The following is a 22,178-nucleotide window of genomic DNA, read 5'->3' on the forward strand; positions in this document are numbered from 1 at the left end:
TCCAAATCTAACGGTCTCCAGTTCTCCCAGTCTTTCCAAATCTAACGGTCTCCAGTTCTCCCAGTCTTTCCAAATCTAACGGTCTCCAGTTCTCCCAGTCTTTCCAAATCTAACGGTCTCCAGTTCTCCCAGTCTTTCCAAATCTAACGGTCTCCAGTTCTCCCAGTCTTTCCAAATCTAACGGTCTCCAGTTCTCCCAGTCTTTCCAAATCTAACGGTCTCCAGTTCTCCCAGTCTTTCCAAATCTAACGGTCTCCAGTTCTCCCAGTCTTTCCAAATCTAACGGTCTCCAGTTCTCCCAGTCTTTCCAAATCTAACGGTCTCCAGTTCTCCCAGTCTTTCCAAATCTAACGGTCTCCAGTTCTCCCAGTCTTTCCAAATCTAACGGTCTCCAGTTCTCCCAGTCTTTCCAAATCTAACGGTCTCCAGTTCTCCCAGTCTTTCCAAATCTAACGGTCTCCAGTTCTCCCAGTCTTTCCAAATCTAACGGTCTCCAGTTCTCCCAGTCTTTCCAAATCTAACGGTCTCCAGTTCTCCCAGTCTTTCCAAATCTAACGGTCTCCAGTTCTCCCAGTCTTTCCAAATCTAACGGTCTCCAGTTCTCCCAGTCTTTCCAAATCTAACGGTCTCCAGTTCTCCCAGTCTTTCCAAATCTAACGGTCTCCAGTTCTCCCAGTCTTTCCAAATCTAACGGTCTCCAGTTCTCCCAGTCTTTCCAAATCTAACGGTCTCCAGTTCTCCCAGTCTTTCCAAATCTAACGGTCTCCAGTTCTCCCAGTCTTTCCAAATCTAACGGTCTCCAGTTCTCCCAGTCTTTCCAAATCTAACGGTCTCCAGTTCTCCCAGTCTTTCCAAATCTAACGGTCTCCAGTTCTCCCAGTCTTTCCAAATCTAACGGTCTCCAGTTCTCCCAGTCTTTCCAAATCTAACGGTCTCCAGTTCTCCCAGTCTTTCCAAATCTAACGGTCTCCAGTTCTCCCAGTCTTTCCAAATCTAACGGTCTCCAGTTCTCCCAGTCTTTCCAAATCTAACGGTCTCCAGTTCTCCCAGTCTTTCCAAATCTAACGGTCTCCAGTTCTCCCAGTCTTTCCAAATCTAACGGTCTCCAGTTCTCCCAGTCTTTCCAAATCTAACGGTCTCCAGTTCTCCCAGTCTTTCCAAATCTAACGGTCTCCAGTTCTCCCAGTCTTTCCAAATCTAACGGTCTCCAGTTCTCCCAGTCTTTCCAAATCTAACGGTCTCCAGTTCTCCCAGTCTTTCCAAATCTAACGGTCTCCAGTTCTCCCAGTCTTTCCAAATCTAACGGTCTCCAGTTCTCCCAGTCTTTCCAAATCTAACGGTCTCCAGTTCTCCCAGTCTTTCCAAATCTAACGGTCTCCAGTTCTCCCAGTCTTTCCAAATCTAACGGTCTCCAGTTCTCCCAGTCTTTCCAACTCTAACGGTCTCCAGTTCTCCCAGTCTTTCCAACTCTAACGGTCTCCAGTTCTCCCAGTCTTTCCAACTCTAACGGTCTCCAGTTCTCCCAGTCTTTCCAACTCTAACGGTCTCCAGTTCTCCCAGTCTTTCCAACTCTAACGGTCTCCAGTTCTCCCAGTCTTTCCAACTCTAACGGTCTCCAGTTCTCCCAGTCTTTCCAACTCTAACGGTCTCCAGTTCTCCCAGTCTTTCCAACTCTAACGGTCTCCAGTTCTCCCAGTCTTTCCAAATCTAACGGTCTCCAGTTCTCCCAGTCTTTCCAAATCTAACGGTCTCCAGTTCTCCCAGTCTTTCCAAATCTAACGGTCTCCAGTTCTCCCAGTCTTTCCAAATCTAACGGTCTCCAGTTCTCCCAGTCTTTCCAAATCTAACGGTCTCCAGTTCTCCCAGTCTTTCCAAATCTAACGGTCTCCAGTTCTCCCAGTCTTTCCAAATCTAACGGTCTCCAGTTCTCCCAGTCTTTCCAAATCTAACGGTCTCCAGTTCTCCCAGTCTTTCCAAATCTAACGGTCTCCAGTTCTCCCAGTCTTTCCAAATCTAACGGTCTCCAGTTCTCCCAGTCTTTCCAAATCTAACGGTCTCCAGTTCTCCCAGTCTTTCCAAATCTAACGGTCTCCAGTTCTCCCAGTCTTTCCAAATCTAACGGTCTCCAGTTCTCCCAGTCTTTCCAAATCTAACGGTCTCCAGTTCTCCCAGTCTTTCCAAATCTAACGGTCTCCAGTTCTCCCAGTCTTTCCAAATCTAACGGTCTCCAGTTCTCCCAGTCTTTCCAAATCTAACGGTCTCCAGTTCTCCCAGTCTTTCCAAATCTAACGGTCTCCAGTTCTCCCAGTCTTTCCAAATCTAACGGTCTCCAGTTCTCCCAGTCTTTCCAAATCTAACGGTCTCCAGTCTCCCAAAGCTCTGTTACACAGCTTCCAGAATCTCTCCAGTCGCAGTTTCACTGTACCAACCATGTGTACTTAGACTTGCATGGCTTGGTCTTTGAGACAAGCATATGCTACTGGCAGGATCAACCAGGTAGCCACTCACAACATAGAGGTTGTACCTGGGCACACTAAGCAGAGAACGGTCAGGGCACGGTCTCGCAAATCTCCCCAGCCTCTCCAAATGTCCCCAGTGTTCCAAATTCTTAGCTCCCCAGTCTACCATAGCTCCCCAGTCTTCCCATATCTAGAATCGGCTTTCTATTTCGCAACAAAGCCTCCTACACTCACGCCGTCAAACTTACCCTAGGAACAGACTATCCTACCGATCCTCGACTTTGGCGATGTCATCTACAAAATAGCTTCCAATACTCTACTCAGCAAATTGGATGCAGTCTATCACAATGCCATCCGTTTTGTTACCAAAGCGCCTTATTCCACCCACCACTGCCACCTGTATGCTCTAATCGGCTGGCCCTCGCTACATATGTTGCCAGACCCACTGGCTCCAGGTCATCTACAATGTTTATGCTAGATAAAGCTCAGCCTTATCTCAGCTCACTGGTCATGATAACAACACCCACCCATAGCACGCGCTCCAGCGGGTATATCTGACTGGTCATCCCCAAAGCCAAAACCTCCTTTGGCCTCCTTTCCTTCCAGTTCTCTGCTGCCAGTGACTAGAACGAATTGCAAAAATCGCTGAAGCTGGAGACTTACATTTCCCTCACTAACTTTAAACATCAGCTATCTGAGCAGCTAACCGATCACTGCAGCTGTACATAGTCCATCTGTAAATAGCCCACCCAATCTACCAACCTCATCCCCAAATTGTTTTATTTACTTTGCTGCTCTTTTGCACACCAGTATCACTACTTACACACCATCATCTGCTCATCTATCACTCCAGTGTTAATCTGCTAAATTGTAATTACTTTGCTACTATGGCCTATTTATTGCCATACCTCATGCCATTTGCACACACTGTATATAGACTTTTCTTTTCTTCTATTGTGTTGACTGTACGCTTGTATATTCCATGTAACTCAGTGTTGTTTCTGTCACACTGCTTTGCTTTATCTTGGCCAGGTCGCAGTTGTAAATGAGAACTTGTTCTTAACTAGCTTACCTGGTGAAATAAATATATCACCCCAGTCTCCACAAACCTCCCCAGCCTCCACAAACCTCCCCAGTCTCCCCAGTTGTTCCAAATCTCCCCATTCTTCAGTCTTCCAAATACCAGTCTCCCCAGTTGTTCCAAATCTCCCCATTCTTCAGTCTTCCAAATACCAGTCTCCCCCGTCGTTCCAAATACCAGTCTCCCCCGTCGTTCCAAATCTCCCCCGTCGTTCCAAATCTCCCCCGTCGTTCCAAATCTCCCCCGTCGTTCCAAATCTCTCCCGTCGTTCCAAATCTCTCCCGTCGTTCCAAATCTCTCCCGTCGTTCCAAACTCTTCCCAATTCTCCCATTTTCCAAAATCTCACCAGTCTAACCAGTCTTCCAGTCTCCACAGTCTTCCAAATCTCTGAATCCCCAGAATCCCAAATCTCCCAAGTCTTCCAAATCTCCCAGTTTACCAAGTCTTCCAAATCATCTCCCAGTCTCCAAACTCTTCCAGTCTTTCCAAATCTCAAAGTTAGTCTCCCAAACCTTTCCAGTCTTTCCAAATCTCAAAGTTAGTCTCCCAAACCCCTCATACTTCTCCGTCTCGCCAGTCGTTCCAAACCTCGCCAGTCGTTCCAAACCTCGCCAGTCGTTCCAAACCTCGCCAGTCGTTCCAAACCTCGCCAGTCGTTTCAAACCTCGCCAGTCGTTCCAAACCTCGCCAGTCTTTCAAATTCTCCCCAGTCTTTCAAATCTCGCCAGTCGTCCCAAATCTCGCCAGTCGTCCCAAATCTCGCCAGTCGTCCCAAATCTCGCCAGTCGTCCCAAATCTCGCCAGTCGTCCCAAATCGCCAGTCGTCCCAGTCTACCCAATTAGTCTCCCAAATATCTGTCTTCTCATTCTCCAAAATCTCCCATCTCTTAAATCTCACGTGTTCCAAAATCTCCCCAATTTTCCCATATTGCAAATCTCCCCAAATCTCCGTTATTCTCCCAAACCATTCAAGTCTTTCCAAAACTCCCAACCTCCCAGCTAGTCTCCCAAACCTCCCCAGTCTTCCAAATCTCTCCAGTCCTGCCAGTATCCCCAGTCTCTACAAATGTCCTCAGTGTTCCAAATTCCTCCCAATTCTCCCGTTTTCCAAAATCTCCCGTCTACTCAGTCTTCCCAAATCTCCCAGTTACAATTTCCCAAATATCTCCAGTCTTCTCATTCTCCAAAAACTCCCGTCTCCTAAATCTCCCCAGTGTTCAAAATCTCCCCAATTCTCCCATATTGCAATTCTCCAGTCTTCCCAGTCCCCCCAAATATCCCAGTTAGTCTCCCAAACCATTGCAGTCTCCCAAATCTCCTGTGTTCTCAAATCTCCCCCGTCACCCGAATGGATTCTATAGTCTTGCTGCTTCTATACTTAGGTATTCACATCCACACCACCAGCAATGATCACAGTGCAGCCAGCATGAGAGGTACATATGTTTGAGGAAAGCTGTGTCCGGTGTAATCAATAAACAGCACTCACCCATTAGACTCTCAAGCTTCTCCCGTCAGTGCTCACTACCTGTAGATAAACGGGCGGTGGTGGACATAACCCCTAGATAATGTTATAGATTGAAAAACTAAGCTCACACAGAACTGGTTGGGGTATTCATTCAGACACCTTTTTCACATCAGAGCTAGTCCCAACAACTCTCATTCACTCAGTACTTAACAGTAATATCTCATCTAAATTTCAATCTTATTATTCCAAATGTAATTTATTTGTTGAACTCCGCTTCCCACTTACCTAAATTACAAATCTCTTAGAACTAATAATATAAAATACCACGTGCTCAAAAACACGTTGTGCAATTACCAGTGGCTGCAGACCACGTCGACACTTCAAATAAATGCCTAGAGAGCTGTCAGCGGGACTTTTCCATGGTACCGTTACTGCCCTCACTCTAGTCTTGTTTGAGACAAGCTCTAGCCTTCTTAAGACTAATGGTACCTTCATTTTTGTTTAGTTTTATAATAAAACATTAATTAAAACATTAGTTATTTTTTATTGACTTACAGAAATTCAGTTGCAGTGTCCCTCAATTGTCTGTGGATGATGCGTCCCCTCCTGGGCAGCTCGCAGTAAGGGTCTGGTCAGGTCCTTGTCTTTTGGTCAAACGGGAATTTCGCCTCACGCTTCATAAAGTGCACCACCGGTTTTCCCTCGCAGACCCTTACTGGAAAGCTCTGCAGGCAGAACCAATCATTCAGTTTGTGACGCCAAATTGTCGGACACCCGAAGTGAATCTTAAATTAATAATTCTATATTAACTTCTACTTGCACACAATCCCGGATCCGGGAGCACCCCCATCAGTAAAAAAGCTGACTAGCATAGCGTCACAAGTAAATAATAGCATCTAAATTTCATTAAATCACGAGTCCAAGACACCAGATGAAAGATACACATCTTGTGAATCCAGCCATCATTTCTGATTTTTAAAATGTTTTACAGGGAAGACACAGTATGTAAATCTATTAGCTAACCACGATAGCAAAAGACACAACTTTATTTTCCCACCATTTTTTTCCTGCATAGGTAGCTATCACAATTTCGACCAAATAAAGATATAAATAGCCACTAACCAAGAAACAACTTCATCAGATGACAGTCTGATAACATTTATTGTATAGCATATGTTTTGTTAGAAAAATGTGCATATTTCAGGTATAAATCATAGTTTACCATTGCAGCCACCATCACAACTCACCAAAGCAACTAGAATAACTACAGAGACCAACGTGAATTACCTAAACACTCATCATAAAACATTTCTGGAAAATACACAGCGTACAGCAAATGAAAAACAAACATCTTGTGAATCCAGCCAATATTTCAGATGTTTTAAGTGTTTTACAGCGAAAACACAATATAGCATTATATTAGCTTACTACAATAGCCAACCACACAACAGCATTGATTCAGGCCAACAATAGCGATAACAAATAAACCAGCAAAAGATATGAATTTTTTCACTAACCTTCTCCAACTTCTTCAGATGACAGTCCTATAACATCATATTACACAATACATATAGAGTTTGTTCGAAAATGTGCATATTTAGCGGCACAAATCGTGGTTATACAATGAGAATAGTAGCCAAGCTGCCAACAATATGTCGGGAGAAATCTTGGGAGAGGCACCTAATCTAATCAGTAACTAATCATAAACTTGACTAAAAAAATACAGGTTGGACAGCAAATGAAAGATACATTAGTTCTTAATGCAACCGCTGTGTTAGATTTTTAAAATTAACGTTACTACGACATACAGCGTGCGTTAAAGCGAGACCGCACCGAAATTAATGGCGGAATAGTAGTTTCACATTTTTCAACAGAACAACGAATTAACATCATAAATAGTTCTTACTTTTTGATGAGCTCCCATCAGAATCTTGGGCAAGTTGTCCTTTTTCCAAAAGAATCGTTGCTCGGTTGTAGATTGTCGCCTTCAACGTTGGAATTAGCAGTAAACATTAGCCATGTGGGCCAGACGTGTCCAACTCCCTAGAACGCAGCACAAATACATACCCGAAAATCGCAATATACTGATATAACTCGGTTTAAAATAACAACATTGATGTCTTTAACATCTATATCGAATAAAATCAGAGCCGGATATATCTAAGGGCTATAACGGGAGCTTTCTAGAACGCCATCCTGAGGTCTGTCTTGCGTCATGGCGAAGGGAAAAAAGGACACCACGTTGCCAGCCCATTTATAAGGCTTCAGATCTGCCTAGCAACTCCATTCCAATTCTCACTATTTGCTGACATCCAGGGGAAGGCGTATGCAGTGCATCTCAACCAATAGAATACATGCAAATTAATAAACCGACCTCAGAACAGCCTGCAGATTTCACTTCCTCATAGGAAAATTGCTCCAACTCGAGTTCTGTTTTACTCAGATATAATTCAAACGGTTTTAGAAACTAGTGTTTTCTATCCAATAGTAATAATATGCATATTGTACGAGCAAGAATTGAGTACGAGGCAGTTTAATTTGGGAACTAAATTATTAAAGTGCAAACAGCACCCCCTATTGAGAAAAGGTTAACAGCACGCTGGAGCGGTTCCAACAAACTCAATGCACCATAGTACACTACACGTCAGTCAAGAGCTCCATCAGGGCAGTCCAGGTCCTATATACTGCTTACATTATTCATTCATAAATCACCATTAACTTTTGGTGCATGCATGTGAGCGACCAACACCTCGAGGCTTCTCTCTAAGCTTAGACCTGGAAACTGAGATATCCGTTTCTGTCCTCAAAACAATGTTCTGGGCGTACTACCAAACTACCAATACTGACGAGGACTCCTCCCAGGCACGATCAGTCACGTGCATGAACCCAGTCAAATTGGTTATTAGAAAAGCAAACATTTTCCTTCACACTGCTATTGACCAACTGGGTTCGAACCCACGTCTCCTGTGTGTCACAACACTATGTAGGCCTAAGTCTGTCTAGGATTTAGCTTGAACGAATGTAACTGTTCAGGTTTCAGGCAAAAGTACCAGTCATTGGGCCTCCCGAGTGGCGCATCAGTCTAAAGCACTGCAGGTCTTGAGGCATCACTACAGACCCGGGTTTGATTCCGGGCAGTGTTGCAGCCGGCCGCGACCAGGAGACACGAGGCAACGCACAATTGGGCCAGCGTCGCCCGGGTTAGGCCGGCTGGGATGTCCTTGTCCCATTTCGCTCTAGCAACTCCTGTGGTGGGCCGGTCACATGCACACTGACACGGTTGCCAGTTGTACGTTGTTTCCTCCGACACATTGGTGCGGCTGGCTTCTGGGTTAAGCAAGCAGTGTGTCAAGAAGCAATACGGCTTGGCAGGGTAATGTTTCGGGGGACGCATGGCTCTCGACCTTGGTAAGGGAGTTGCAGCGATGGGACAAGATGAACTATCAATTGGATATCACGTAATTGGGGAGAAAAAGGAGTAAAAGTAAATAAAAAAGGTACTAGTCACATAAACATGGTTATGAGTATAATGACCCATTATTAAAATGTAAATGCCAGGTAATCCAGAGAAAGTGGTCAAAATGCTTTATTTTACAGTTCAACAGTAATTCCCAACACACAATGACCATAACATGTTAACAGATATCTTTGTTAAGTATCATTGTGGTTCATACAAAATTTATTTTTTTATTTTTTTAAGTTGTTTTTAAATAGATATAAATTAAGCTACATTGAACATGAAATGTATCGCTACCTCTTCACATACCTAAAAGTGCCTCAGACATTTTACTCAAAGCATGTGTGATTTAGAATATGTAGCTAACAGAGACAACCTTTTCAGTTTGGGGAGAAAAAAAAACTGCAATTGAGAAGCACCAAAAATATACATTTGGCACATAAATCAAAGCAAGTAAATGTAACCCGAAGCCAAAAAAGCTTTACTCTGCCTTCGATTGAGAATGTAAAGGTCAAGGACGGATAAATCAAATCAGTTGAAACTAATGGAGAGGATACTTGAATAAAAGAAACCAACTGGCATACTTCCTCCAATTACAGAAACAAACAAGGCCTAAATATCAAATTTCAAAGCTATAAAATGCTTTAGGAATAGTTCTAAATGTCAGATAATACACTATAGGCTAGAGCGTTTCCTCCAGAGGCTTTAAAAAAACTGAAAACTCTTAAATAAGGCCATGTAAATTCTTCTACAAATTAAATACAGATAATGGAATAAAATGCCTTAACTTTGTACAAATGAGAATAAAAGCCATAAAATGTTAACATATAGCTAGGAACTCTTAACTGTCATGTCCAAAAAGATAAACCTTTATAACACATCAGGAAAACACCATTTCAATTGCTTCTTTAATCGAACATACAGTAGAAATGACATGACTAAAAAGTGATGTATATAAAATATCTGTAATATTCTAGCAAATGAATGCTGCATAGTTATACATGACATGGCTTCATTATCAGATGTTTGTATCATTTATAAAACAGATGAAGGAAATTTCACAGTGTCCCAAAAACACACATGTAAAGAAGGATATACTGCAGGTACAACTCATATGGGGACATCTATTGTGCCTCACACTTCACCATTCCATCACTCAACAGTCAAGGGGCAGTCTATAGTATGTGCAGTGTAAACAATACTTTAAACCATATTTTTGGATGTTTAGGCAATAACCCAGCGTCCCCTTTTCTAAACATATTAACAGAAAGAAATAGGATTTTCCAAATCTCCAAAAAGCATCCCAAACAATCCCAAATACTCCCAATCTGAGCACAGCTAAAAGACAAAGCACTGCCTTGATGAGATGCAACTGAAACTGATGAAATTTACATGGAGGACAAAGGGACTTTAAGGCTGTGTTCAGACAAATTCAAAATATTTTTCACGCAATTATTGGTCTTTTGGCTAATCTGATCAGATCTTTTGCCAATAATTGGGTAAAAAAACAAAAACAGAATTGGGCTGCCTGTGTAAACGCAGCCAAATATATTACAGGCCGGTCACATTGGGTAGGCAATAAGTGGTTGAATTTCTATGACCGGTGACAGGTTAACTCGCAGGATCTTCTGGGCTTTCCTCCTTACCTCCTCATCGGTGATCGAGTCATCAACCTTGATCACCTTGAACCTCAGGTTGTTCTCACTCAGTCTAAGGTCTTCGGACTGCTCTTTGACCAGCCAGACCTCATTTCTGGGCCTCTTCACACAGAGTTTGTCTTCAGCCTCGTCAGTCCTTTTCCTTTTCTGGTCTCTCCAGCAAGGCATTCCGTTGCATTCCTTCAAAACCCGGTCGTTTTGCAGTATGGCAGGCACTCCGATGATATTGACTGGGCAGGGCAAAAAGTTCACTCTCCTCAAAGTGACAGATTTTGCTGAGTTTCCGGTACCTTCCGAAGGCTGTACTTGGGTACCTGTTAGAGATAGTGGTCGATGAGTGTTGGGCACAGTCACCTCTCCTGACCATACACCTGTGTGGAACTGCAGTCTCGCTGTGTGGCCTGTAGAGGGTCCAGTGATGTTGGTCAGTCTTATGTATGACTGCATCTGAACAGGCACAACAGCCAAGGCTGGTGGTTTCGAGAGGACCGTCTGTTTGAGAGACTCCTTTGACAGATTTGTCAAAATAATTGTGGGTTGATTCTTCAGGACGACTTTTGCTGCTGCACTTAACAAAGAATAGTTGATTTCAGTCTTCTTGCCATGGGGTTTTCTACCCTTCTTTTTGCCAGTCTTTTGAACCTTTGAGACAGCAATGTCCAGTGTGCTTTGTGTCTTTATTACAGGCCTCAGTACTGCAGTACAAGACCTGTAACCATAAACATCTTTGCTTTTAAGTACAGTAGGTTTGTGACCTTCATCTTTGAGTCCCTCAATAAAAGTGGCCAGTTCTTTCTCAGTATCAAAAAGGTCTTTTGACATAGGACTGAACGCTTTCAGAGTCTCCAGTAGAGTAGTTTGGCCAGCTGAGTTGAAACGTGACCATGACTGGACAACCTTCTCTGTGGCTTCCTTACAATTCATGGCATATACCATCTGTTCTGTAATCTGTAGCATTGGTGAAACTCGCGTCCGAGATCAGCCCTGTGGGCAAAAAGAGAATAAACAAACATAAAAATGTAGACTTCATACTCAACTTCTGTAAATCATTGACATTCAAAAACATGGATAAGGGAAATCTCAGGTTAAGGTTTCTGATCAGGTAGGCTAACCCAACATTCAACGTACCACCAAAGTGACTACAAACAAAGCTGTATTCATAATCTTGCTGAAGAGGGAGACACACAAACTCTGAAAAACTTGTTACATCAGTGGTTTTGTTTCTTTAAAAAGAGCTTTTCCTATTTTAAACAGATTCAAAACATCTACCAACCATGGGTGACTAACATTAGCTAAAATTCAGTGAGGCTATTTCCACCATAGACTTTAAATGATAAATTGACAATTCCAACTGGAATTAATTTTTACATAGAGCTTTCTTATTGAAATTAGCTCAACACGACATAACATTCCAGTAATATTTAATATGAGAAGATGTAAAATTGAGAGTTTGCCCCTTGATTGTTTTCATTCAGATCTGATTGGCAAAGCCTCTGCCACAAAAACAGGTGTATGACTTTTGTCACATAACAAAGTAGGCTAGCTTTTGATTCAACTTACGGTGGATGCAGCATGTCAAAACGGAATGTAGAAACAGAAATATAACTTTGCATTGCTTTGCTGCAAGCTGTACCGCTGCCAATGCTTACTTAGCTCAGACTGGAAGTCCTCGTGATCAGCTAGCATGCTAGCTGATCCCAAAGACATCCAGTCTTTGCGTTAACTCTAGTTTGCATTGGCACACAGAACTACCTCTAAAAAGGCACTCCATTGATCTACATGCGTGCACGTGAGTGGAGTAAGATTTTTTTGGGCAGCGGACTCTATTCGTTGCATTCCACCCAGAGGTGAAGTCCGCCTTGTGTAGTGTATATCCACTAGGGGGCTTGGGAGCCAGAGTAGCTAACCAAGCAAGAGGGGCCAAGGCACTCTTTTTGACTAGCCACGGAAAACGTTTGAACTTCCGGATCAAGTTACAGTATATGCCCGTTTACAAAATACTAGCCACATGTCTGGCTAGACTGGTGTTCTATGCTTTCGACACTACTTTTTAGCCACAGAAGAAAATGTATTTTTTGGAATTGCTAGAGCTTGAACAGCAAGAACTTGAACTGCTATTGCTACTCAGGTGTATGGAGAAAAAGGACTGAGAAAATGGCAAGTTCGTTCCATGAAGACCACGAGAAGGGATGACGAAGAACGCATGCCTCTTGTTCAACCTACGCAAAGCATTGATGAGGAACGACATGTTCAAATAAAATGTTATTGGTCACATGCACATGGTTAGCATATGTTAATGCAAATGTAGCGAAATGCTTGTGCTTCTAGTACTGACCGTGCAGTAAAATCTAACAATTTCACAACTACCTTATACACACAAACATATAAATTTATGGATGAGCGATGGCCGTGCGGCATAGGCAAGATGCAGTAGATGGTATAGAGTACAGTATATACATGAGTTGAGTAATGTAGGGTAGGTAAACATTATAAAGTGGCTTTGTTTAAAGTGACTAGTGATACATTTTACATGGAATTTTTTATTGTTGAAGTGGCTAGCGATTTGAGTCCGAGTGGCTGCTGCCAACAGTGATGGCTGTTTTTCAGTCTCTCGGTCCCAGCTTTGTTGCGCCTGTACTGACCTCGCCTTCTGGATGATAGCGGGGTGAACAGGCGATGGTTGATGTCCTTGATGATCTTTTTGGCCTTACTGTGGCATCGGGTGGTGTAGGTGTCCTGGAGAGCAGGTAGTTTGCCCCCAGTGATGCTTTGTGCAGACCTCACTACCCTCTGGAGAGCCTTGCGGTTGTGAGCGGAGCAGTTGCCGTACCAGGCGGTGATACAGTCCTCTCGATTGTGCATCTGTAAAATTTGAGTGTTTTTGGTGACAAGCCAAATTTCTTCAGCCTTTCTTCCCCACACTGTCTGGGTGGACAATTTCAGTTTGTCCGTGATGTGTACGCTGAGGAAGCTTTCCACCTTCACTACTGTCCCGTCAATGTGGATGGGGGGGGTGCTCCCTCTGCTGTTTCCTGAAGTCCACAATCTCCTTTGTTTTGTTGACGTTGAGTGTGAGGTTATTTTCCTGACACCACACTCCGAGGGCCCTCACCTCCTCCCTGTAGGCCGTTCCGTCGTTGTTGGTAATCAAGCCTACCACTGTAGTGTCATCTGCAAACTTGATGATTGAGTTGGAGGCGTGCATGGCCATACAGTCATGGGTGAACAGGGAGTACAGGAGAGGGCTGAGAACGCACCCTTGTGGGGCCCCAATGTTGAGGATTAGCGGGGTGGAGATGTTTCCTACCTCCACCACGTGGGGGCAGCCCATCAGGAAGTCCAGGACCCAGCTGCACAGGAAGGGGTCGAGACCAAGGGTCTCGAGCTTAATGACGAGTTGAGGGCACTATGGTGTTAAATGCCGAGCTGTAATCGATTAACAGCATTCTTACACAGGTATTCCTCTTCTCCAGATGGGTTGGGGCAGTGTGATTGCATCATCGGGGGACCTATTGGGGCTGTAAGCAAATTGGAGTGAGTCTAGGGTGTCACCTGTTTACCGGACGTGCTACCTGTACCAAACATGCCGTTTTCAACTCTCTAGAGACAGCACGAGCAGTAGAGATGCTCTGAATGATCGGCTATGAAATCCCAACTGACATTTACTCCTGAGGTGCTGACCTGTTGCACCCTCGACAACCACTGATTATTATTATTTGACCCTGCTGGTCATCTAAGAACATCTTGGCCATGTTCTGTTATAATCTCCACCTGGCACAGCCAGAAGAGGACTGGCCAACCCTCAGCCTGGTTCCTCTAGGTTTCTTCCTAGGTTCTGGACTTTTAGGCTGGGATTCTGTACAGCATTTTGTGACATCAGCTGATGTAAGAAGGGCTTGATAAATACATTGATGATTGATAGGGTAGAGGTGATATGATCCTTGACTAGTCTCAAAGCACTTCATGATGGAAGTCGTTTAGCTCAGTTACCTTAGCTTTCTTGGGAACAATGGTGGCTCTCTTGAAGCATATGGGAACAGCAGACTGGGATAGGGATTGATTGAATATGTCCGTAAACACACAAGCCAGCTGGTCTGCGCATGCTGAGGACACGGCTAGGGATGCAGTCTGGGCCGGCAGCCTTGCGAGGGTTAACACGTTTAAATGTTTTACTCATGTTGGCTGCGGTCAAGGAGAGCGCGCAGGTTTTGGTAGCGTGCCGTGTCAGTGGCACTGTACTGTCCACAAAGCGAGCGAGGAAGTTGTTTAGTTTGTCTGGGAGCAAGACAATGTCTGAGACAGCGCTGTTTTTGTTTTGTAATCTGTGATTGAAATTAGACCTTGCCACATACATCTCGTGTCTGAGCCGTTGAATTGTGACTACTTTGTCTCTATACTGACGCTTAGCTTGTTTGATTGCCGCGGAGGTAATAGCTACACTGTAGTCGGTCGCCTTGCCATGATTTAAAAGCAGTGGTTCGCACTTTCAGTTTAGCGCGAATGCTGCCATCAAATCCACGGTTTCTGGTTGGGGAAGGTTTTAATAGACGCTGTGGGTACACCATCACAAATGCACTTGCTTATAATACATCAATGTTATTGTCTGAGGCTATCCGGAACACATCCCAGTGCACGTGATCGAAGCAATCTAAGATTCAGACCTGAGCATGGGCGTTTCCTTTTTTAGTTTCTGTCTATAGGCTGGGAGCAACAAAATTGAGTCGTGGTCAGATTTGCCAAAGGAGGACGAGCTTTGTATGCGTCATGGAAGTTAGAGTAGCAATGATCCAGAATGCTGCCAGCCCGGGTCGTGGATGCTGATAAGACTTCCTAAATGTCATCAGATTAGCTTTGTTAAAATCCCCAGCTACAATAAATGCAGCCTCAGGATGTAGTTTCCAGTTTACATAAAGTCGATTGAAGTTCTTTCAGGGCCGTCGAGGTGTCTGCTGGGGGGGGGGGGGGGGGGTGGTATATACACATGTGATTATAGTCGAAGAGAATTCTCTTGGTAGATAATGCGGTCGGCATTTGATTGTAAAGAATTCTAGGTCATGTGAACAAAAGAACTTAAGTTCCTGTATGTTGTTATGATCACACCAAGACTCGTTAATCATAAGGCATACACTCCCGCCCTTCTTACGAGAATCGAATCAAATTTATTTATATAGCCCTTCGTACATCAGCTGATATCTCAAAGTGCTGTACAGAAACCCAGCCCAAAACAGCAAGCAATGCAGGTGTAGAAGCATGGTGGCTAGGAAAAACTCCCTAGAAAGGCCAAAACCTAGGAAGAAAGATGTTTGTCGGCGCAATGCGTTAAGAAACTAGGTGGCTGTACCGACTCTAACGTATCCCGAGCGAGCCATGTTTCCGTGAAACAGAGAATGTTACAATCTCTGATGTCTCTCTGGAAGGCAACCCTTGCTCGGATTTCGTCTACCTTGTTTTCAAGAGACTGGACGTTGGCTAGTAGTATACTCAGGAGGGGTGGGCGATGTGCCAGTCTACAGAGCCTGACCAGAAGACCGCTCCATCTGCGGCGCTGTTTTGGGTTGCGTGCTGGGATCCGATCCCTTGTCCTGGGTGGTGGACCAAACAGAGGATCCGCTTCGGGAAAGTTGTATTCCTGGTCGTAATGTTGGCAGGTTAACGTTGCTCTTATATCCAATAGATCCTCCCAGCTGTATGTAATGAGACTTAAGATTTCTTGGGGTAACAGTAAGAAATAATACATTAAAAAACTACTGCATAGTTACCTAAGAGCGCGAGGCGACCATCTCTGCCGGCGCCATGTTGAAAGGTGTTCACTACTTTCAGATGTCTGTTGCCAGATTTTACGACTTCAGTGGCTTGCCCCTCAGAAGAAAACTCACAGCTTACCCGTAAAGGCTGCAGAAAGTCTGTCTGACCTTTCGGTTTTTGGCGAGCGGCAGCACACCAAGTATTGCTGAGAGTTGTAACTCATAAGCTAGGAATGTTTCTGCCATCGTCACAGAAGTGTGCCAGGCTATCTGGCATGTCCCGAAGGAGGATTTTGTTGCTTATCCCTCCGTGGCACACTGGGCAGATTTGAGGATTGTTGGACAGAAAACAAGTATAGTTCCGAGATCCGGCAAACCTGGGCAGCGATTACTACAACGGCTTTTTGCCAATGGTCCTGATGGCAGTCTGCGATGCAAGGTACGAACCATATCCAGGTAGGATACGCTAAATACATGTGACTATACACACACAATCCAACCAGGAAGTGGGAGATCTGAGGTTTGTAGTTTTTCAACTCTTGGTCTATCAAATACAGTGTCTATGGGGTCATATTGCACTTCCTACGGCTTCCACTAGATGTCAGTCTTTAGAGCCTCTGATGCTTCTACTGTGAAGTGAGGGCGAATGAGGGGATTGAGTAAGGTCTCCCCCAGAGTGCCACGAGCTGACCATGCGCGTTCATGTGAGAGTTAGCTTGAGTTCCATTGCATTTCTGAAGACTAAGGAATTATCCGGTTGGAACATTGAAGATTTGTTAAAAACATACTAAAGATTGATTCTATACTTCGTTTGACATGTTTCTACAGACTATAACGGAACTTGACTGTCTGCTCCCAGTGATCGAGAGTCATGAATTTGGAATACTGGGCTAAACGAGCTAACAAAAAGGAGGTATTTCTACATATGATGAACTTGATCGAACAAATCAAACATTTGTGGAACTGGGATTCCTGGGAGTACATTCTGATGAAGATCAAAGTGTATATTTATAATGCTATTTCTGACTTCTGTTGACTCCAACATGAAGGATATCTGTTTGGCCTGATTTTTTGTACTCAGATTATTGCATGGTTTGCTTTTTCCGTAAAGTTTTTGAAATCTGACACAGCGGTTGCATTAAACTTCTTATGGCTGCAATCCCGTTAACGGGATCGATATGACAACAGCCAGTGAATGTGCAGGGCGCCAAATTCAAACAGAAATCTCATAATTTAAATTTCTCAAACAAAATGGTATAAGATACATGTATAAAGGTAATCTTGTTGTTAATCCCACCAAAGTGTCCGATTTCAAATAGGCTTTTCAGCGAAAGCAGAACATATCATTGTTAGGTTAGCAACTAGTCACAGAAAGCATACAGCGATTTTCCAACCAAAGAGAGGAGTCACAAAAAGCAGAAAGAGAAAATTCACCACTAACCTTTGATATTCATCAGATAATACTCCCGGGACATGTTAAACAATACATGTATGTTTTGTTCGATCAAGTTCATATTTATATCCCAAAACCTCAGTTTACATTTGGCTTTGCATCCAAAACATCCCGTGAATTTGCACAGAGCCACATCAATTTACAGAAACTCATAAAACATTGAAAAGATACAAGTGTTATTCACAGAATTAAAGATATACTTCTCCTTAATGTGCAGGGTCACAGGTTAGTCAACGTAATATGTACATGTAGGTAGAGCTAAAGTAACTGTGCATACATAGTGAGTAGTAGCAGCATAAGAGGGGGGGATGGCAATGCAAATAGTCTGGGTAGCCATTTGATTAGATGTTCGGGAGTCTTATGGCTTGGGGGTAGAAGCTGTTGAGAAGCCTCTTGGACCTAGACCTGGCACTCCGGTACCGCTTGCCCTGCAATAGAGAGAAGTTTATGACTAGGTGGCTGACAATTTGTAGGGCCTTCCTGACACCGCCTGGTATAGAGGTCCTGGATGGCAGGAAGCTTGGCCCCAGTGATGTACTGGGCTGTGCACACTACCCTCTGTAGTACCTTGCGGTCGGAGGCCAAGCAGTTACCATACCAGGCATTGCTGCAACCAGTCAGGATGCTCGATAGCACAGCTGTAGAACCTTTTGAGGATCTGAGGACCCATGCCAAATCTTTTTAGTCTCCTGAGGGGGAATAGGTGTTGTCTTGCGCTCTTCACGACTGTCTTGGTGTGTTAGGACCATGATAGTTTGTTGGTGATGTGGACGCCAAAGAACTTGAAGCTCTCAACCTGCTCCACTAGAGGCCCGTCGATGAGAATCAGAACATGCTTGGCCCTCCTTTTCCTGTAGTCCACGATCATCTCCTCTGTCTTTATCACATTGCAGAAGGGGTGGTCCTGGCACCACACTGCCAGGTCACTGACCTCTTCCCTATAGTCCCATCGTTGTTAGTGATCAGGCCTATCACCGTTGTGTCGTCTGCAAACAAATGGTGTTAGAGACGTGCAATGCAGTCATGAGTGAACAGGGAGTACAGGAGGGGACTAAGCACACACCCAAGGGCACCCCCCCGTGTTGAGGATCAGCGTGGCAGATGGGTTGTTGCCTACCCTTACCACCTGGGGGCAGCCCGTCAGGAATTCCAGGATCCAGTTGTGTACAGTCTCAGGGTCCTTAGCAATGAGCTATGAGGGCACTATGGTGTTGAAAACTGAGCCGTAGTCAATGAATAGCATTCTCACGTAGGTGTTCCTTTTGACCAGGTGGGAAAGGGCTGTGTGGAGTGCAATAGATATTACATCATCTGTGGACCTGTTGGGTTGGTATACAAATTGGAGTGGGTCTAGGGTTGCTGGGATGTGTTGATGTGAGCCATGAAGAGCCTTTCAAAGCACTTCATGGCTACAGATGGGAGTGCTACGGGTCGGTAGTCATTTAGGCAGGTTACCTTGGTGTTCTTGGGCACAGGGACTACGGTGATCTGCTTGAAACGTGTAGGTATTAGACTCACCCAGGGACAGGTTGAAAATGTCAGTGAAGACACTTGCCAGTTGGTCAGCGCATACTCGGATTACACGCCCTGGTCATCCATCTGGCCCTGCGGCCTTGTGAATGTTGACCTGTTTAAAAGGACTTACTCACATTGGCTACAGCAAGGGTGATCACACAGTCCGGGACAGCTGGTGCTCTCATGCAATCAGTGTTGCTTGCATTGAAGCATGCATAGAAGTAATTTAGCTTGTCTGGTAAGCTTGTATCACTGGGCAGCTCACAGCTAGGCTTCACTTTGTAGTACATAATACTTTGCAAGCCCTGCCACATCTGACGAGCGTCAGAGCCAGTGTAGTAGGATTCCACCTTAGTCCTGTATTTACGCTTTGCCCGGGCAAAGCGGGATTTCTTATAAGTGTTCGGGTTAGCGTACCGTTCCTTGAAAGCTCTACCTTTTAGCTCAGTGTGGATGTTGCCTGTAATCAATGGCTTCTGGTTGGGGCATGTACCTACGGTCACTGTGGGGACAATGTTATTGATGAAGCCGGTGACTGATGTGATCTACTCCTCATTGCCATCGGATAAGCCCCTGAACATATTCCAGTTTTTGCTAGCAAAAAACAGTACTGTGGCTTTGCATCTGTGTTATCTGACCACTTCCGTTTTGAGCTAGTCACTGGTACTTCCTGCTTTACTTTGATTGTAAGCAGGAGGATAAAATTATGGTCAGATTTGTCAAATGGAGGGCGAGGGAGAGCTTTATACCCATCTGTGTGGCATTAAGGTGGTCTAGCGTTTTAAGTTTCCCTGCATTAACCTGTTTGGGCTGCAGGGGCAGTATTGAGTAGCCGGATAAGGTGCCCATTTCAAACGGCCTCGTACTCAATTCTTGCGCGTACAATATGCATATTATTATTACTATTGGATAGAAAACACTCTAGTTTCTAAAACCGTTTGAATTATATCTGTGAGTAAAACAGAACTCATTTTGCAGCAAACTTCCTGACAGGAAGTGGAAAATCTGAAAACGAGGCTCTGTTTCAGGGCCTGCCTATTCAATTGCCTAATATTTATCGATATGCATGCACTTCATACGCCTTCCACTAGATGTCAACAGGCAGTGGAAGGTGGAATGGGGTGTCTAGCTTGATCTGAGGCCGAACAAGAGCTTTTGGAGTGGCAGGTCAGGAATTTTGTTTCTCTACTAAGGCACGCGAAGCACCTCCATATTGTCTTCTGATAAGCGTTCGGTATACACGGCTAATATCTCCGGCTCTGATATTTGATACATGTGATAATAACATCGTAAAGTATGTTTTCAACCGAGTTATCAGATTATTCAACGTTTATTGGGACTTTGAGTTTTCCGTTGTTTGCGTCGAGAGAAATTGGGAACGTCATCAATATTGGCTAGCATTGTGGCGCGAATTCGACAGGAGAAAAGGACATTCTAAAACCAAACAACGATTTATTCTGGACCTAGGACTCCTTGTACAAGATTCTGATGGAAGCTCAGCAAAAGTAAGAACAATTATGTTATTTCGTATTTCTGTGGAAAATGTTATTTCTATTCTCCGCCGTTTTGGCGGGCGCTGTCTCGCAATAACGCAAGCTGTTTGTTATGGTAAAGTTATTTTTTTAAAAATCTAACACGGCAGTTGCATTAAGAACCAGTGTATCTTTCATTTGCCATACGAGTATTTTTATGTAAAGTTTATGATGAGTTCTTTGGTCAGATTAGGTGAGTGTCCAAAATAGCTCCGGACATTCTGGTGAATCGATGCTACATATTCACAATGTATAACCACGGTTTGCAGCTCTAAATATGCACATTTTCGAACAAAACATAAGTGTATTATATAACCTGATGTTATAAGACTGTCATCAGATGAAGTTGGTCAAGGTTAGTGATTAATTTTATATCTTTTGCTGGTTTTTGCAAATGCTATCTATGCGGTGAATAAATGCGGTTGTGTGTTTGGCTATTGTGGTAAGCTAATATAATTCTATATTGTGTTTGCTGTAAAACATTTTTTTATTTTTTTTGAAATATTGGCTGGATTCACAAGATGTTTTTCATTTGCTGTACACCATGTATTTTTCATAAATGTTTTATGATGAGTATTTATGTATTTCACGTTGCTCTGTAATTATTCTGGCTGCTTTGGTGATATTTTTGATGGTAGCTGCAATGTAAAACTATGATTTATACCTCAAATATGCACATTTTCGAACAAAACATACATTTTTTGTATAACATGTTATAAGACTGTCATCTGATGAAGTTGTTTCTTGGTTAGTGACTATTTATATCTCTATTTGGTTGATTTTGTGATAGCTACCTATGCGGTAGAAACATGGTGAAAATATGCAGTTGAGTCTTTGGCTATTGTGGTTAGCTAATAGAAAGTGTTTTCGCTGTAAAACATTTTAAAATCGGAAATCATGGCTGGATTCACAAGATGTTTATCTTTCATTTGCTGTATTGGACTTGTGATTTAATGATATTTATATGCTATTATTTACTTGTGGCGCTGTGCTAGGCTATGCTAGTCAGCTTTTACTGATGAGGATGGGTGTAAGTAAAGGTTAAGGTCTGAAACTTTTCTGCCCAGTATGAGAGGAGTTGCAGGATTTATTTAATAAACCGTTTTCCATAAAAGTTAGAGGGAATTAAGATGGAATCTCGACGTAATTTATAATGTCGTACAAAGCGGTATCCAAACTAATTATCATTGCGTGATTAATGTGATGTAGTAAAGTAATTGAAATACGTTGCATGAGAACAATCTACTTTTATTAGAAAGGCACAAGATCTGTTTCCTAGTCAATGAATGTCGATTTTACTCTGACTGCTAATCTATTCATTTGGCATGTGAGAATCGTCGCCGGAGTAACGCTTGGACCTTTAAATTAGGGCTATTTTCTGGGAATTGTCTCGGTAGTACGTGCCTGTTTTTACGACTACAGACAATTGTAAAGTGGGTTTATTTGCGGGGAGTCCGTCATTCAAATAGCATTGGTGGTGCCGTGGTAGAATTTTCGCCCTCCAAGCTGGAGACCCGAGTTCGGTTCCCAGCCAATGCACTGACTAAAATCTGAGTTCGATTGTAATTCAACTATTGGTATGTTTTGCTTGGAAAGATACGGTCGCTAGTGTTTGTATAAGATATAAACTGAATGTTTTAATAGCTTGTTTGGTTCAAATTGAAAAGGGATAAATTGAACTTAAAATTGTTTAGGTTAAATTGAGACTAATTCATTCAAAATAATAGCGAAGCAAGACAGTGGCTGTTGCCTAAATAATCTGCTGGAATAACATATTGGGAATGGAGTCATTTAATTACTGTATCATAGAGGA

The 22,178-nt window shown here is 43.4% G+C and overlaps 1 protein-coding gene across 4 annotated transcripts in view; it reads right to left on the reverse strand.

Moving 5' to 3' along the window:
* LOC129861068 (coiled-coil domain-containing protein 71-like) overlaps positions 1–22,178 on the reverse strand; it is a 79,892-nt gene that overhangs the window by 35,407 nt on the left and 22,307 nt on the right. For 3 of the 4 annotated variants that reach the window (XR_008760503.1, XR_008760502.1, XM_055932143.1), the window contains exon 2: positions 10,110–11,105. Coding sequence is in view for 2 of the 4 variants with exons in the window: in XM_055932143.1 (XP_055788118.1) it covers positions 10,110–11,078 (969 nt within the window). In the remaining 2 variants the exon portion in view is untranslated. Of the gene's footprint in view, positions 1–8,576; positions 11,106–22,178 lie in introns of those variants that run through there. The other variant, XM_055932141.1, reaches the window with a different exon arrangement.

The sequence above is a fragment of the Salvelinus fontinalis genome, chromosome 8, assembly GCF_029448725.1.
Source record: "Salvelinus fontinalis isolate EN_2023a chromosome 8, ASM2944872v1, whole genome shotgun sequence".
Taxonomy (NCBI): domain Eukaryota; kingdom Metazoa; phylum Chordata; class Actinopteri; order Salmoniformes; family Salmonidae; genus Salvelinus; species Salvelinus fontinalis.